Source organism: Gymnoscopelus microlampas (assembly GCF_963454915.1).
Source record: "Gymnoscopelus microlampas genome assembly, chromosome: 5".
Lineage (NCBI taxonomy): Eukaryota > Metazoa > Chordata > Actinopteri > Myctophiformes > Myctophidae > Gymnoscopelus > Gymnoscopelus microlampas.
The window spans coordinates 44,025,652-44,043,180 of record NC_139942.1 but is presented as its reverse complement, the minus strand read 5'-3'; the positions used below and the strand labels follow the sequence as shown (position 1 = coordinate 44,043,180).

At 41.4% G+C, this 17,529-nt stretch overlaps 1 protein-coding gene across 1 annotated transcript; it reads right to left on the bottom strand.

Moving 5' to 3' along the window:
- Positions 1–9,366: 9,366 nt before the first annotated feature.
- On the bottom strand, positions 9,367–16,386 carry LOC311045656 (uncharacterized protein). The gene is made up of 4 exons (XM_084057610.1): positions 15,931–16,386; positions 14,311–14,940; positions 11,841–12,623; positions 9,367–11,116 (listed from the first exon to the last, which is right to left on the bottom strand). Exons 1-4 carry the CDS (start codon positions 16,211–16,213, stop codon positions 10,284–10,286), a joined length of 2,529 nt encoding a protein of 842 aa, XP_083913736.1. The 5' UTR covers positions 16,214–16,386; the 3' UTR covers positions 9,367–10,283.
- Between the last annotated feature and the right edge of the window lie 1,143 nt (positions 16,387–17,529).

The window sequence follows — 17,529 nt, the reverse complement described above, 5'->3', positions numbered from 1 at the left end:
TTGCTATGCTGAAGCCAGCGTTTGGGCGGGGACTGCCCATTAGTTCGACCTACCATTAGTTCGACCTCCCATTAGTTCGACCTCCCATTAGTTCGACCTACCAATAGTTCGACCTCCCATTAGTTCGACCTCCCATTAGTTCGACCTCAGACCGGGTCGTACTATAGAGACGTCCTACAAGTCACAATAATCCGACATCTCTTTAGTTCGACCCATCAAACTTTCAGACTAAAGGGAGGTCCTGCTGGTTCAACCTCCCGTTATTTCAACCACTGTCTGTATTCTGAATAAGGGGGAAAACTTATTAAACTTATTATTATCATTATCTTCATTAGTATTAGTATTAGTATTATTAGTAGTAGTATTATTATAACCATGTTAATTGCCCGCAGTACTCAACGCAAATCTTGCGGTATTTAAATACCCGCGGTCGGGAATAGGTGGTCAAAATAAAACCTATGGCCCCGCAAAATCTTGCATCCTACCACAATAAACCAGATATAGAGCTTATACTTCTAGCAAGATATGAATATGTCTACATGCAGGGGAGAACGTTCCTACTGTGCTGCTGCGGAGTTACAACGCAAGCGGTCGGTCTCTCTCTCTCTCTCTCTCTCTCTCTCTCTCTCTCGCTCTCTCTCCTCTTGTCTCTCGCTCTGTCTCTCTCTCTGTGTGTCTCTCTCTCTCTCTCTCTCTCTCTCTCTCTCTCTCTCTCTCTCTCTCTCTCTCTCTCTCTCTCTCTCTCTCTCTCTCTCTCTCTCTCGCACGTGTGTGCAGCTCGTCACGGTGTCACAATATAATATAATATACCTTTATAAGCGATGTTAGTTACAACAAGTTACAACGCAAGCGGTCTCTCTCTCTCTCTCTCTCTCTCTCTCTCTCTCTCTCTCTCTCTCTCTCTCTCTCTCTCTCTCTCTCTCTCTGATCTCTCGTCATGGTGTCACAAATGAATATAATATTCCTTCATAGTATATGTCCCGTCGCAATAGAAACACTTTCCCTATATCTGTGAGAAACTCCTCCTCAGAAATAAATAGACCCTCTCTCTCGAATGGGAGATCCGTGATCACATGACCTATATTATTATTATCATTATTATTACTATTACTATCATTATGCTATCATAGTTTGCGCATTCACATACAAAAGAAGAGTATGCTCACAGTGTTTCAGCTACTGTAGGCATAGGCCTATCCATTGCACCAACTGTAACACTCGCCTATTATCTAATGATGCTGTTGATACCCAAATGACAGCTGTGACTGACGGCTGTCATTTGGGTATAAAGCCCACCATACCGCTGGAACTACTTTTGACCTGGAGGTGTTATTTGCGGTGGCACAGCGACCCGACCGTCAGAACACTATAATGATGGGCCACATGTGGTCCATCAGAACACACAATACAGTTAATGCTATTAAACTATCTTGCGCTCTGGAGTGATGGTGAGGAATTCAGAGCATGTGTCCAAGGTGTCCAGCTCCAGAATGTCACTAATATTAGTTTCTGAGCCATGCTGTAACTAGACAACCTGCATGTCTGACTGTTCAGAGCTTGTGCGCCCCGCGCGTAAAGTATAAACACGGGAAACAGGTTGGGAAACAGGTCGCCAGACGCTGACGCTGATTCGTGATGACAATAAAAAATAAAATGTTATTTTTATAAATAGGCCTATTTTATTTTATTCCCCAACCCAGTCACAAACTTTAAAATGAACTGGTTCAGTTTTTAGTTAATAATTCAAAGTTTTGAACTAAATGAAGTTTATAGGCTAGTTATTTTTCTTTAATAGGCTACGCTGCTGCAAGCTATTATTTATCAAAATGATTTGTACAGCCCATATAGAACCACAGACAGCAATGATTTTAACCGTTTTAACACTGAAACTATGCATGTGTCAGATTCATCTTTGCTATAGCCTTAGTCCTTAGATCAAGACTAGATGTATTTTATCGATTTTAAATGTTTTATATCTACGAGTTATTATAGCTATATATTATTATTATTATGATTAGGCTATATATATATATATATATATATATATATATATATATATATATATATATATATATATATCCATTGCACCAACTGTACACTGACAGACAAGGACAATACGATAATGATAATTATAATATTATTAATATTAATCCTTCGTGTTCGTGTTGTGAGCTTGTAGATTTGCTATCTTTAAATGATTTTTATACATTTAATACATTTGAAAACTTGTGAAATGGGACCTTCTGCATAACAAGCACTTTAACTTTTGGTATTTTAAGTACATTTTGATACCAATACTTATGTACTTTTTGAGAGTATTTCTACATTGCAGTATTGGTACTGGTAAATATTGGTAAAGTTAAACGCTTGAGTACTTTTTTTAACACCTGAAAAACCAGAGCATTTTACTACTTAGAAAAGTAGCGCAAATGAACTACAAATGACTAAATACTCCAATCATGTAAACATCCTCTGAAAACATCTGAACTGAATACAAGCAGATCATGTAAAAATTGATATTATTGATAGTTCTGATGGGCCACATGTGGCCCATCATTATAGTGTTCTGACGGTCGGGTCGCTGTGCCACCGCAAATAACACCTCCAGGTCAAAAGTAGTTCCAGCGGTATGGTGGGCTTTATACCCAAATGACAGCCGTCAGTCACAGCTGTCATTTGGGTATCAACAGCATCATTAGATTGCATTGTTGGTGCAATGGATAGGCCTATGCCTACAGTAGCTGAAACACTGTGAGCATACTCTTCTTTTGTATGTGAATGCGCAAACTATGATAGCATAATGATAGTAATAGTAATAATAATGATAATAATAATATAGGTCATGTGGAGCCCACGGATCTCCCATTCGAGAGAGAGGGTCTATTTATTTCTGAGGAGGAGTTTCTCACAGATATAGGGAAAGTGTTTCTATTGCGACGGGACATATACTATGAAGGAATATTAGAGAGAGAGAGAGAGAGAGAGAGAGAGAGAGAGAGAGAGAGAGAGAGAGAGAGAGAGAGAGAGAGAGAGAGAGAGACCGCTTGCGTTGTAACTTGTGTTGTAACTAACACCGCTTATAAAGGTATATTATATTATATTGTGACACCGTGACGAGCTGCACGCACGTGCAGAGAGAGAGAGAGAGAGAGAGAGAGAGAGAGAGAGAGAGAGAGAGAGAGAGAGAGAGACCGCTTGCGTTGTAACTTGTGTTGTAACTAACACCGCTTATAAAGGTATATTATATTATATTGTGACAGTGACGAGCTGCACACACGTGCAGAGAGAGAGAGAGAGAGAGAGAGAGAGAGAGAGAGAGAGAGAGAGAGAGAGAGAGAGAGAGAGAGAGAGAGAGAGAGAGAGAGAGAGAGAGACACAGAGACACAGAGACACAGAGCGAGAGACAGAGGAGAGAGAGCGAGAGCGAGAGCGAGAGCGAGAGCGAGAGCGAGAGCGAGAGCGAGAGAGAGAGAGACCGACCGCTTGCGTTGTAACTCCGCAGCAGCACAGTAGGAAATTACGTTCTCCCCTGCATGTAGACATATTCATATCTTGCTAGAAGTATAAGCTCTATATCTGGTTTATTGTGGTAGGATGCAAGATTTTGCGGGGCCATAGGTTTTATTTTGACCACCTATTCCCGACCGCGGGTATTTAAATACCGCAAGATTTGCGTTGAGTACTGCGGGCAATTAACATGGTTATAATAATACTACTAATACTACTACTAATAATACTAATAATAATACTAATACTAATACTAATGAAGATAATGATAATAATAAGTTTAATAAGTTTTCCCCCTTATTCAGAATACAGACAGTGGTTGAAATAACGGGAGGTTGAACCAGCAGGACCTCCCTTTAGTCTGAAAGTTTGATGGGTCGAACTAAAGAGATGTCGGATTATTGTGACTTGTAGGACGTCTCTATAGTACGACCCGGTCTGAGGTCGAACTAATGGGAGGTCGAACTAATGGGAGGTCGAACTATTGGGAGGTCGAACTAATGGGAGGTCGAACTAATGGGAGGTCGAACCAGTGCCACGTTACCGTTTGGGCTACATAGCAGAGACACTAGGTCGCTTCATTGAGAGGAAACAAACATTGCAGCCCGGTCGAACAATGCTCAACTTTGAGTTAAATATGCATGCACCTTGTTGGGACAGACGGGCCAAGCCACTGGACGGACACCCATAAGGGCGGACCAGAAAGCTCTTCAGTGACTGACTGTGAGTGGCGTTTGATCTTTCCAAACAATATACCGACATGAAATATGTATGGAATCTGGGCTTAACACTTGCAATGTGTCGTTTCAGTTATGTTGCCAAATAAAATGCCACGCCATGGTCTTTAAGGTGTTAGCACCCAGCTGGAAGGGGAACAAGGTAGATTAATATCTTTAAATGTTATGAAAACTATTGTTGTAGTGATGGTTACTGGAGTTTGATATGGTCTTATTGTTGGGGTTTTATTTGTCATGGTTGAGACCTTTTTCACTGTATTGCATTTTGATAAGGTTTGAGCTATGCACAGTAAATGTTCACAACAAATGCATAGGTATTATTCTGTAACTGTAACTCCTACCAGAAGACACAATGATAATAGCGCATCGTTTTTATTAATGTACCTATACTGCCACCTTCTGGCTGGACTTTAAACTGTAAGTAGTCCAGGAGTCAGGCCTCAGGTGAGGATGGGGATGAATGAACTCAAGTGATGTGGAGTTGGCCTGTTTTCAATCAGCAGAATGCTACTCAGAAGAAGGTACCTTTTAATATCTTTGGCAGGTACGATAATTGGAAACCCCGACCCGCAACACACCTTTCAACAACAGTCCACCGCTCAGCAGGCCAACACGATTTTGTGTGACCCCTCCCATGTGTACTCTGAACTCAGTCAGTGGTTCTCAAACTTTTTCGTGCCAAGGACCCCCAAATAGACACTTATTAGCCCGCGGAACCCCATTTGAAAAGATATGCCCGGGACCCTCATAATAGTAGATTTGTACGGCTCTCTAGCAGTGATTTTCAACCATTTTAATTTCAAGGACCCCCAGTGTGACATGCATTAGGGCTACGGACCCCCATTTAATGGCATGTATGTCTCTGGGACCCCAATTTATATTGTAAAATCAATGTTAATTTAACTCTGAGAGTGTACAAATTTGTACACTCAGAGTTACAGACCCATAAGGGTCCATTTGGTCCCTGTCCATCATTTAGCTGGGGACCCCCTGGAACCCCCTTAAGTACCCCTGGGGGTCCTCGGACCCCACTTTGAGAACCAATGCTCTATGTGGTGTTGAACTCTGGTAGAAGGTACAGGGTCCCTCTGTGTAAGCACAATAGATACAGGCATTCATTTGTTCCTCTATCAGTTAAACTTATTAATGGAATCCCCCTTGAGATCAGACAGAAAGACAGGAGGCTCTGAGATAGTTTCTAATAATATCCTGTAATGTAATGCGTGATTTATGTATCGTCTGTAACCGCTTGAGGTTTACCTGAAAGGCGACGAGTATAAATTACTGTGATGAACGACTGTGACTGGTGCCTCAACTTGAGGTACCAGTCACAGTCCAACTAACTGTGTAACTGTGTATGATGCTAAGCTTCATCTTCTTCTCCTTACCTGCTTATATCTGTTATATATTACAGATATAAGCACTCCTTTGTCCCTGCTTCGATTCGTGGAGTCAACGCTGCCAGTAACAGGTAAATGATGATGATATGTTGCTGATGATGACGATGTTGAAAGAACAAGCACTTTATGCCGGGCACTTTATATCCTAGCACTTTTTTCTGAATGTAGCCTTTTCTTTATATTTTTATTTTCTATTCTATACTTGCACTAGATGCGCCCAGGTTTCTGTTTATGCTATGGTGTTTCATGTCTGTTGTTGTCCTGTACTGTTTGTATGTTTTAAACCACTACCTCTTGCTGTAAACCCAATTGCCCTCTTGGGACATTAATAACCTTGGACCTTGGACTTGGTTATCGTTTTCTATCAAGCAGTAAGAGTTGTGGCACAACATGATGAGCACAATTAGCAATACAATTTGATATTATTAAGCTATTAAAATGTATTGTATAGTATAGCAGCAGCACACTGTGATGTTAGCTATGTACCATGGCTGGACAAGAGTATAATTCAGATATCCATTACAACACTACACCAGGTGATTTCACTAAAATACTACACATGCTACACAAGAGGGAGGCATTGGTGTAGTGTTGGGCTGTAATGACAACCAGAATACACTGTCCTCCATGGTGCATGTCTGAATACCACTAACCCCTACATACTTCAGTTGACCGGAGTCCAGCAGGGGTCTATACTAGACCCCCTTTCTTTTTTCCCCCTTCTCTACACCAAATCTGTTCGCCAAAAATAGGCAAGCTACAAGCTCACAACATGAACAACTGAACTGAAATAAGAATCAAAACCTCTCGTAACTAAGCAGCCAGACTGACTCGTACATCATATTTGAATGCCCCCCCCCCCCACACCCCTCCTGTCTACAAATGTGTTACTCTTGCTGAGGGTAGCATATTATATGGTCCCCAAAATAGAATTAGCTGGTGCTAAAATTAGTGTCTCAGTAATTTATAGCACAGTAGAGCACTCCTCTAGAGTTAAGGGTTCCTTTACCACCAATAGGTCACCCATGCTAAAAATGTATCTACTCATGGTATTGTAAGGTGCTTTGGATAACAATACCCACCCAAATAATTAATGTCGGCCATCAACAGGTGTTCTATGTATTGGTGAAGGGTAAAGGAATCCTGCCCATTTGGAAGACTATAATAATGACCACACATCGAGTGACTGGTGCAGTATGAAGGGTTCCCGAAATGACGCTAAAAACAACCAATATTCAGTTTGTTCTTGCTGGGTGGCTTTTGTCCCCCTCCTCAGCGATACACCTTAATGTCTCCCTGAGGAAGATGACATGATCCAAATAACTTGTTTTTGAATTACAATTCCCACGTAACTATTTACATGACCGCTAAATAAAATGATTGGGATGAATGGATAAAAATGAGGATGAACTTTACCACAGCTGAAACTGTACCGTCATTCCAGCATATAGGTTCAAGCTACTGAGATATTAATAACTATGATCGTCTAGGTAAAATTGAAAATATGCCCTACACGCCTAATTAGTTTTTAACTCCATACTGCACCAAGTCTACAAATCATGTTTTCATCAGTTGGCCTAACCTTGACCAGATCATTATGGTTACTTCCCCTCTAGATAAAAAATAAATTAAGAAAATACTAGTGAGCTCTCACTATTTGAGGCTGAAAAAGCTTGCAGCCTGCTTTATGCACTCTGAAAAACATTTTAAAGAGTGATGGGAAATGTAAGTGTAATTATTCATAAAATATTCATTGAAAATATCAGTATGTAATTTTTTTTATTACAAGTTCAGCATCTAAGGCAGCAAAGTAAAATTGGGGGGGGGGGGGGGGGGGTTCCAAGACCCTTACAGGTCTGAAACTGAGTGTTGAGTCTCAAAGTTATGGTGGTCCTTGAAATTAAAAAGTTTGAGAACCACTTGGTTTACATGACACATATCCATCTGTTGAACAGATTATAAAAGGTTTACCACCCCTTTCAAATGGAATGATTTCCTCTCGTAATAGGGCAGTTAATTCAGATGGTGATGGTCAAATGAGCCATCTTTATCCTGATTAGGCCATTATTCACATAATAACAAAGGGCTACTGTACGTGTAAACACTGTTAATAGTCTGTTCAGTTCGTGGGGAGAACTTGCTTGTTTTGACACAATAGCATATAGGCTCTGTGCATAACTGTAGTCCCAGGTTTCCAGCAGGTTGGCAAACCCATTTCCTGCTCATTTCCCCATAGATTTGTTCCGATTGGCTCAGCAGCAGATTTGAACCGGAAACACATGACACACTTCACATGTGTTTCTGGGTCACGGCTGCACTGTGATGCCAAGAACTTAAGAACCGCCGTCTCTTGGTCTGGAACCTCTTTGGCTATGCACAGAGCTGATTGCCACCTTCTGGAAACCTGGGACTACTACAGTTATTCACAGAGCCTTTTCCCATTTCATTGGTAGGACATAATTATTTTATTTTTTTAATCAATAACATGTAGCATTACATTCTCTTACAGTTTTTGTAAGAATGTTGTTCGTGCTGTTATTGTTTGATAGTTGATTTGAAAGGGTTTCTGATCCAAACTATTAAACAGAATCCCCAGAGACTCTGGTTTAGCCACATTGAGAATCTTTACATTAAGAAATGTGTATTTGGATCACAATGCACCATTTGTTAACATAAACATAATATTATTTCCAATTAAAAAAATAAAAACAATTGCAAAAATGTCAACAACTTTCCTAATTCTTCCATGATAGGAACCATGTTAATTACAGAGTGAGCCAAAAACATACATGTACCTCCCCTAAAGATGAAATTCTGGATCCCCAAACGATTTACACGGTATCAAATCTGTCTCAGCAAAAATACTACCAGATGGTTTCCAAGAACAAAGTAGCAATTGGATGAAATCAATCATCAGCATCAATTCCATCTTAATGTTTCACAAGGGTTGAGCTGTACCTTAAAAAAAACTCAAGTCCTCAATTTGTCTTCTTTCCTGCTGTCGCAGTCAGTGGAAAAATACATGCAGCAAAGGAGGACTCGCACAGATCTGAGTCTGATTTTAAATATTTTATTACTTTGAGATATTGCAGGGTTGTAGAGAACAAAGTGCTAATGTTTGAATCCATGTTGGACTTTGTCTTTCCTCAGTGCTAAATGCGACATGCCTTATGTTCCTACAGGTGCACATAGTCAATAACCTCTTGAGCTTCTTTGAACACACATGAAGCCAGCAGATCAGCACATTAAACACACATTAGAATAACAGCATTACATTATCACATTCTCATACTAATATACATATAATGTTGGCTTTTACACTGAAAATGGGACAATGTACAAGCATGTGTTCATGTCATCATCAAATGATTCTGTTTGTAAGGCCTGAGCTGCTGGCAAGTGGGATCAGTGGGTTCCATTTTCAGTGTAAAAGTCAACATTTGTGTGTATACTGTATGTCAGTATACTGTATGTATGAGAATGTGTTAATGATAATGGAATTATAATTTAATTCTGTGTTTGTAATGTCTTGATCTGCTGGCAATTGGCTCCTGTTCAGTTGTGTTCAATGAAGCCATAGGTCATTGACTAGGTGGACCTGTAGAGTAAATTAAACAGTAACTCATCAAACATGTCTCATTTTGCACTGAGGGAAAGTCTAACATAACACTGAAACATTTGCAATTTTGTCTGTATAGCTCTGTAAGGTCAAAAAAAAAAAAGTTCTGTGTGCGAGTCCTCCTCTGCTGCATGTAACCATTTCCATCTTGCCATTTTGGTTTGTGGGCGGGAACAACATGTTATTTGTGAACTTACAGGCTGCACCAAAATTACAGTATCAGGAGGTCAGTCATCATCCCAAATCTCACTTACAGTTTTACACGCAGCTTGTAAAAGGTAATGGGAGTATTACAGTTTGTTTTCTGTATGAACGTAATGCTGGTCTAGATTGAGGTCAAAGATGGGCTAACATCCATGAGTGTTGTTGGGATGAGGGACTAAATATGACTGCTCAGTGACCTACATATTCGTAGAAAATAACACATGACAAAACCTAATTGCTACACAAAGCAGAAAGCACCTTAATTAGAGCACTGTCAAAGTAATGCTGTGATGATGCATCGTCTTTAAAGGTATAAATAGCCACACAAAGATACACATTTCATTTGTATAATACAATTGAAGACATTATTGTAGTCTCTTATAAAGATCCACTGTCATGAAATTTGGTAATGTTTCTCACAGGAAAAAAAGATCATAGGAGACCCAGGATATTTACTACCTATTTACAAATATCTTCTATTGTCGGGTACAGAATACAGTTGGCATTCCTTCACTGTATGCATACATACGTACACAGTATAAAGTAGTTAGGCATTTTGTCTTTACTATACCCAGTAAAGTGAGGGCACAGGAGGAGGAATGACATTTAGTTCCTGAGCTGGGAATCAAAGTTCAATCTCAGGATGCAATGCCACGTGACTGGCATAAGTACAGTAATCACACGCCAGTGGCCACGTAGTTCTCATTCAAAGTGACATCGCTTTGAAATGGACTTAAAGTGGCAGTATACCGTCACTGTATCGACACGTCCCGTCCCGTCTATCCTCCAGCACCCACGTGAAGAACCCACATCTGCCTAGCCGGTGTGCAGTTTGAGGTGCAGTTTGAGGATACTCATCTGGGGGAAAGTCTTACCGCATATCTCACAGGTGAACGGGGTGTCACCAGCGTGTGTGCACTGGTGTCTCTCAAAATAGCTGAAATTCTCAAAGCTCTTCCCACAAGTTGAGCATATAAAGCTATTTTGTTTGGTGTTTTCTACAGTGCAACCCTCCACAAGCGTTCCTTGGAATTCAAATACACTACCCTCTTGAGTATTGTTAGTGATGGCGCCATAGTCATTCACCGTCATCTCCTCTGAAATTGGCTGGCTTTGCAGGTCGAGTGACATTGTCAAATCCACATGTCTAGACTGCATGCTCATGGCTGCATACTGACCATTGTGAATCATCTCCAGCTTCTCTTTATCATCTACAAAGGACATTTCCTTATTAGGTGATCCATATCCCCGATGGTTGTTCAATGTCCCATCAACCGGAGAACCGAGATGATATTTCATGTCGCGTGAAAGCGCATTGGCAGTATGTGCAGTGGAATTAGAGCAGCCGGGAAGCGGAGAAGGAGTATCGCTGTTCTTCTCTAACCTAGAGCCCCACATCTGGCCTTGGGTGGCTATTTCCATCGCATGTTGTTCATTCCCTGTGTGGTTAAGAATTTGAAATGCCTCTTCTGACTCAACCTTTATGATTAAATCTTGCTCACCGCCCCCGTCGTTGTATTTGGCGGTAGGCTGCTGATCCTCTTCAGGTGACGGCCCCGTCTTCAGCTCTGCCGGGTTGTCTGGCAGCTGGATTGCAAGTGTGTTCCTGTACACCAGGTGATTTGCTTCTAGCATGTCCAGGCTTTCCCCTTAAAAAAACAAATAGGATTTTAAAATAACATTGAGTATTTACTAGGTTAAAAAGTACATAATCCTTTGTCACACAACGCTTTTAATACTATCCAAATCTTATTTTCGCTTAATAAGGACCGTACCAGCGTCAATATGTCATTGTCTATTCAGAGCTTCAGTCATACAGTGTATCCTACATAATAATAATAATAATAAACCATTTTCCCTTTAATGGATTATGTTTAGATTTCACGTTTTAGATTTTCTCCATAGTCATGACTGAACTTACATGAATAACGTAAGTCAATGTTGGCTAAACATCACTGCATGATTAATAAGTAATTTGAATGAATTAATAACACTAACAACTTTGATAAAAGAATGTGCAATGATATTTGGTGAGTTGAATTACCTATCCTGAGATCATTTTCATACCTTACTGAAATTAACAGAATCCAATTGCTTCCTTGAAAATTAAACAAAACAGGGTATGCACTCAATCTAAGTATCTATATGGACAATGGGCTCGATGATAAGACTAAACACTGATAGCTCATGATTTAATAAGCATTATGCAATTAAAAAGTAAACAAAGATTTGTATATATTTTGAGGACAAAACATTAGTTTAATTTCAGCATTAAACATTACTCATATTCAGAGGTTATTTTGTGATAGTTTAATGGATGTTGATGTCACTATCTCCCCCAAAAAAATCACATATAACCACAATATTCCTTACCAGTTCTGTGCGTCTTCATGTGGCCCTTGAGGCTACTTTTCTGATTGAAACACCTGCCGCAGATCTGGCAGCCGTACGGCTTCTCTCCAGTGTGAATGCGTAAATGCCTTTCGAGATGGCCAACGCGCTCGAAGATCTTGCCACAGTACGTGCAGGGGAAGCACTTCTTTGGTTTGACCACCTGAAACGACCTGATCCTCCGCTCGTGGTGGTTGTTCAGCGAGGGGCCTGCCATGCCGTGCAAGCTGGAGTGCACTGTGCCATCCCTGGATATCATGACCGCGTCGGACGACCCATACTGCGGTGGCGAGATCATGTCTTCTTGGAGGTCCCCATACGGTTTCCCTGGGAAGGAAAACGCAGGTCTGCTGCACGAAGGCTCAACTTCTAAGGGAGCGATTCCTGGGAAGGCCGGTGGGTTCTGCACTGAAGCACTGTGGTATTCTGTGCCGCTCATCTCTTGCCTGTTTGGAACGTGCAGCCTAGACATCCATTGGTGATTGTTTCTCTCGTATCCTGTGAAGTCCTCACTTGCATGATTTGCTAGCGCATCAGCAGCTTGCTCGTTTCCTCCATGGTAGGGCGTCGTTTGGGCCTCATCCACCTCATCTGGCTCAACCTTCACCTGAATACTAGGCGTCGGCGGAACTTTCTCCTCTTGTGGTAGACCGTCTTCGACTTCTTTCTTATCTTCTTCAGTGTTGTGTTGTTGGGTATCCACACAATTAGTCTCTTCAGGAACTTGTTCGGCAATTTGCATGACAATAGGAGCTGCCTGAATACCTGTTAATGTAATAAACAGATACCATTATGTTACCAAACGCATCAGAAAAGTCAAATGCAAAATGATTTGAATTTGGAAACTTGAATTCAACCAGCATGTGTGTGAAACACACATATATATATATATATATATATATATATATATATATATATATATAATATGGGGGGGGGGCATTAAGGCCCTTGTCCTGCTTACACACTGGTCTGAAGACGGCAGCTGTCGTTGGTGCTCTTACCAGATCTCACACCCCATCCCCCACTCCCAAGCCAAGTTTCACACAAACCACAGCCTTTCCCTGCTTCCCACTGCAACCTCAAGGAATGTCACAGTCAGACGTTTTCAACTGTGAAATTAAGCAAGACCCCAAAGTAGCACAACTAGGTCCCATGGGGGTTTGAGTCCAGTGGGCGTCTAAGGTTATTGGAGATCATCATTTACTGGTTCAATTTTGATATGAAGTCACAATTCACCAAGCACCTTAAAAAGCATGTATTTTACTTATATGTTGTGCATAAGAGGTGCTTTCATTCTGTGCCTAGCCCTGGGCTACACATAAGCATAGACCGGGGCTGGCTTAGCCCATGTTCACACATTGTGTTTGTGTTTGCCCAAGAGCTTATTTCCAGACTGGTCTACGGTTAAGCTTAAGCACCAACCCCCATTCACACTAGCCATCTAGTGCTAGCCCTACAACGTCATGGGTTAAATATTTGAATCTGAATCTTTGAAAGAAGTGCATGTGGTTGCAGAGAATCAAATCAAATCAATACAATATCACTTGGTGTATATAGAAAAGTATTCATATAGCTGTTAAGGTCCCATGGATCAATAAAATAGCACCATGGTGAAGTATCCTTGAGAAATTCACAGGATCCCTACTGTCTCCAGAGGGGCAGCATTTTGTAGGTGACCCTTTAGGTGACCTCGGAGGGAGGAGGGGCAGGCAAAACATGAATTCCTCCCTATGGACTCAATGGGACAAAAACAAATAATATTGTAGAGGCCAGGAGACGGCCGATTTATCCTTGGTTGCGCATCGTGTCGTGCTACGAAAATAGCTTGATCTTCAAACTCACAACACGTCACAGCGTGAAGCGCTGAGCTTCACCCTGCGGTTTTCGGTTTGTGACACGGGCACGCAACAAAGTTTCAGAATTTAGCTGACAGACAAAACACATGTATTAGGTGGGGTCTCAGTGTCTGGCTCATGGATAGATACATCCTAGGAAGAAAAAGGTTTGCTGTGATTCCGGATTCAGCACAGGATTCAAATCTGACTTTTTGATAACAGTATTGTGTGCTTAGCCTGGCACCCTGACATACTTTATATCTAAGCCAGTGGTTCTCAAACTTTTTAATTTCAAGGAGCCCCATGAGAGTGTAGAACCCTGTGAGGGCCCCTTTGGTTCCATTTGTACTCTCTCAAGAGTTACAGACCTGTTAAGGGTCCATTTGGAACCCCCTCAAGGAACCAAGAGGGTCCCTGGACCCCACTTTGAGAACCAACGTCCTAAGCCTCAATATTTGAGGCTTGTTCACAAACTATTTAGATCAATGTTAAGTGTTTACTTGTCATGTAGACAGATGATAGTTATGTTATTACATTGGATGCCAGGTATGTTGTTTACTTGCGAGGGAATATCACATCACACAAACATAACAGAGATTTCTGTCTACGCCACTTACATTTCCTGTGAGTCTTCATGTGCTCTTTGAGGCTGCATTTCTGGTTGAAGCGCCTGCCACAGATCTCACAGCGATAAGGTTTCTCGCCCGTATGAATTAACTTGTGTCTTTCAAGGTGGCCGGCACGCTCAAAACACTTTCCACAATAGGGGCAGATTAAGCCTTTCTTCAGCATCAATCTGTTTCTGTCAATCTGTCTCCGGCGCACCATGTTGTACGCGCTACGAAACGGACTGTAACTGAATTGTCCGCGACTGAATTGGATTTGCTGGAGCGCAGCGGTGGAGCTGCTGCAAGGCGAAGCCAGGCTGGAACTTAGTGCAGACTCTGGCAGACACGGCAGGGAGCTCTGTCCTCCTAAGCTTTTGAAATAATCTGGATCGCTGGGTCCCGGCGGCTCACTGTGCGTTCTGGATCTCCACTGCTCAGTGTCCCTCTCATACATGGTCGGTCCATCTCCCAGGCGCTCAGACTCCCCTCCCGGGGGTTCACTTGCTTTATCGCTTCCTTCCACCCCGGGTTCAGACTTCACCTGTACCTCAGGAGTAGACAGGCTGTGTTGTTGATCCTCGTCTATGAGGGTTTTATCAAGCAAGGAGGGCCTCTCGTGACAGATGCCACCCTGGTCATCTGTGGAGAATAGCAACGTTTCACAATTAACCTCCGACACATGCCATTTTCGCGTTATCAGTCATGTCATGGCATTCAAAATTTGATAAGCATAACAAAATGGCTCCAGCTCAACGGTATAACTTATAATTTAGGCCAGGGGTTTTCAACCCCTCGGGGGTCCTCAGAGCTACTATAGGGGGTCCGCCAAATCTTTGTGTGATGGGATGTTTTTTTTTTTAATTAACCACCTGAACCCTCACACCCCTATTCTGAGGGGAACATTAGCCGAAAATAGCAGATCTACAAGCTCACAGCAGACCAAGTACCTAAGGAAGGTCAGATTTACGAAGTATTGATGGTTTAAAGGAGTAGTTCACCCAAAACATGACTTATTTTATATCAATTACACACCCCACAAAGCCTTGAATTTATGGAGATTTTTTGTTTTTGTTGCATTTCCAAGGCAATAATTTGATGACCGGCAGAGTCTCTGGTAGGAGACTCAAAGAGTCCTATTGACCGATGACCCGATCATCAAATAATTGGCTCAGGATTGCAACAAAAACTAAAGAATATCCATGAATTCAAGGCTTCATGGAGTGTGTAATTGATAGAAAATAAGTAATTTTTTGAACTAACCTACTCCTTTAAGTGGTTAAATGTCTGACAGTAATTATCATCAGTGTTGTGTTAAGTTCATGTTAATGTATGTTTTATAAGTCGATTGATTGATTGATTCAATCAATTGTGGTGGATTCATGTTGATGTGTGTTTTGTAAGTCTATGAGTATGAAGCTATCTATGAAATCTATGAAAAAGTTTAATCTGCAACACAATTTCATACAACATGTAGTGGGGGGTCCCTGCTTCATCTATCTCTCAGCTAAGGGGTCCTTGGGCTGAAAAACGTTCAGAAGACCCCTGATTTAGGCAAGGACGCTAGGCAAAATACAGTAGATCTATAAATAACACTCTCTGGCAATCGATGCCAATATACGTCCAACCTACCGTCTCTGCCGTTGCTGTGGTTCTCAGAGCGCATGGACCCCCGGGGGTCCTGAGCCCCCTGGACCTGGGCTGCCCGCAACTCATTGTGAAGCACCTCGATGTTGCTCTTCAGGTTCTTGATCTCGTTGTCCCGTTGGCACATCTCCAGCCTCAACACCACCATGCCGTCGTCAACAACTTTGCCGATTTCGGCCGCGGCGGCTTTGGAGAGAGCATCGATGATGGAGGCGATCTGAGCCCGCACGGCAACGCTGCTCAACATGATGCTGGGAAGAACCCTCATGGAAATCAACCTGGAACTTCGGACATGAAACGCGAGGAAAACCCTCTCCCACACACGCTTGGAAAGAGAAACTTTGTTGCCCTTTCTATCTACTCCATCGGTTTAAAACTGTTTTGGTTCGATCACGCACGGCCGCTACAGTTTGTGTCATTTGTGTGTCCGTTGCGCCGCTGGCTGCCTGGCCGCCGCTTACAAAGAATAATAAACAGCCGTTCTCGTTTTACGGACGTGATGACATAAATACCGTAACTACAAGCAAAGCGCGCAACCGGTTCGCTTCCTCCTGCAGGTCATTTTTGTTCTGCTATCGTTCAGTAGTAGGGCTGGGGTCTTTCAATTAGATTTTACGTTGTATTAGAATACAAGCTCAATACATCAATAATAAAATAATAAAGCTTAACAAAGAACGAGTCAATAATTTAATAATAATAATAAAGGTAATATAAATTATGGCTATCTAGGGGAAAGCTTTCTGCACATGATCAAATGATAATGTTTAATAATAATGGTTGTATTTGATCAGCTCAGTTAATCACCTCAATAGCCCAATTTGATAACCTGGTAGATCAAAAGGAGGTGGGAGGCTGGTGCCCACCTCTGCAGTAGGCTACACATTGCCATCCAACTCAAAAGTTGCATTAATACACACTGCTAGTATGTCTAGCAGTGGTTATTACCAGTGGTTATTATTACTTATTACCAATCTTTTTTATTTATTTCAGGGACTGGGATTTCCAGTGGAACTTGACAATCATATTGATCCTACAGTACAAAACAGCTAACATCCCCAAAGTCTTCATTGTATTGAGGATTGACTTAAAGAGGCTGTGGTTTACAGGCCAGTTTGCTGTAACATTCTGAGAGGGGGAAAAAAAGTGAACTCTTTGGTAAGTGAGTATTGTGTGTATGTGTACTGTATTAGATAATACTGAAATAAACTTCAGGGGGTAAGTTTGTGTTTTGTTTTTGCATACCCTAGTAGTTAAGGTCACATTACAACATGTGCTTTTCATCCTCTATCAGCAATTAAAAAGTAATTATCCAAATTAGATACTGCATAGCTCTATTAAGTGATACATTTTGTAGTCATTTTTTGATTATATCAATTCAAAAGAGTTATTAGGCTACATTTTGACTATATGCTACATCATTTTCAGCATTTATGTATTGCTACTTTTTGAAAAGGTGGTGTAAGTGATTTATTTATTTATTTTTGTTCAAATAAGTGCTATATTCCAATTCTGATCATTGCTTGTTCAGTAACAGGGATTCCCGGTCTCTCCAGCACTTCAGTACACAGAAAATAAATTTCCAGG

What these genes read in the sequence shown, in the direction of transcription:
- LOC311045656 (XM_084057610.1), bottom strand. Translation starts at nt 16,213, where the DNA reads ATGAGGGTTCTTCCCAGCATCATGTTGAGCAGCGTTGCCGTGCGGGCT. An exon ending in CCACAGCAACGGCAGAGACG is followed by an intron (nt 14,941 to 15,930) that starts GTAGGTTGGACG and finishes TATTCTCCACAG; the next exon opens with ATGACCAGGGTGGCATCTGT. An exon ending in CATGAAGACTCACAGGAAAT is followed by an intron (nt 12,624 to 14,310) that starts GTAAGTGGCGTA and finishes TTACATTAACAG; the next exon opens with GTATTCAGGCAGCTCCTATT.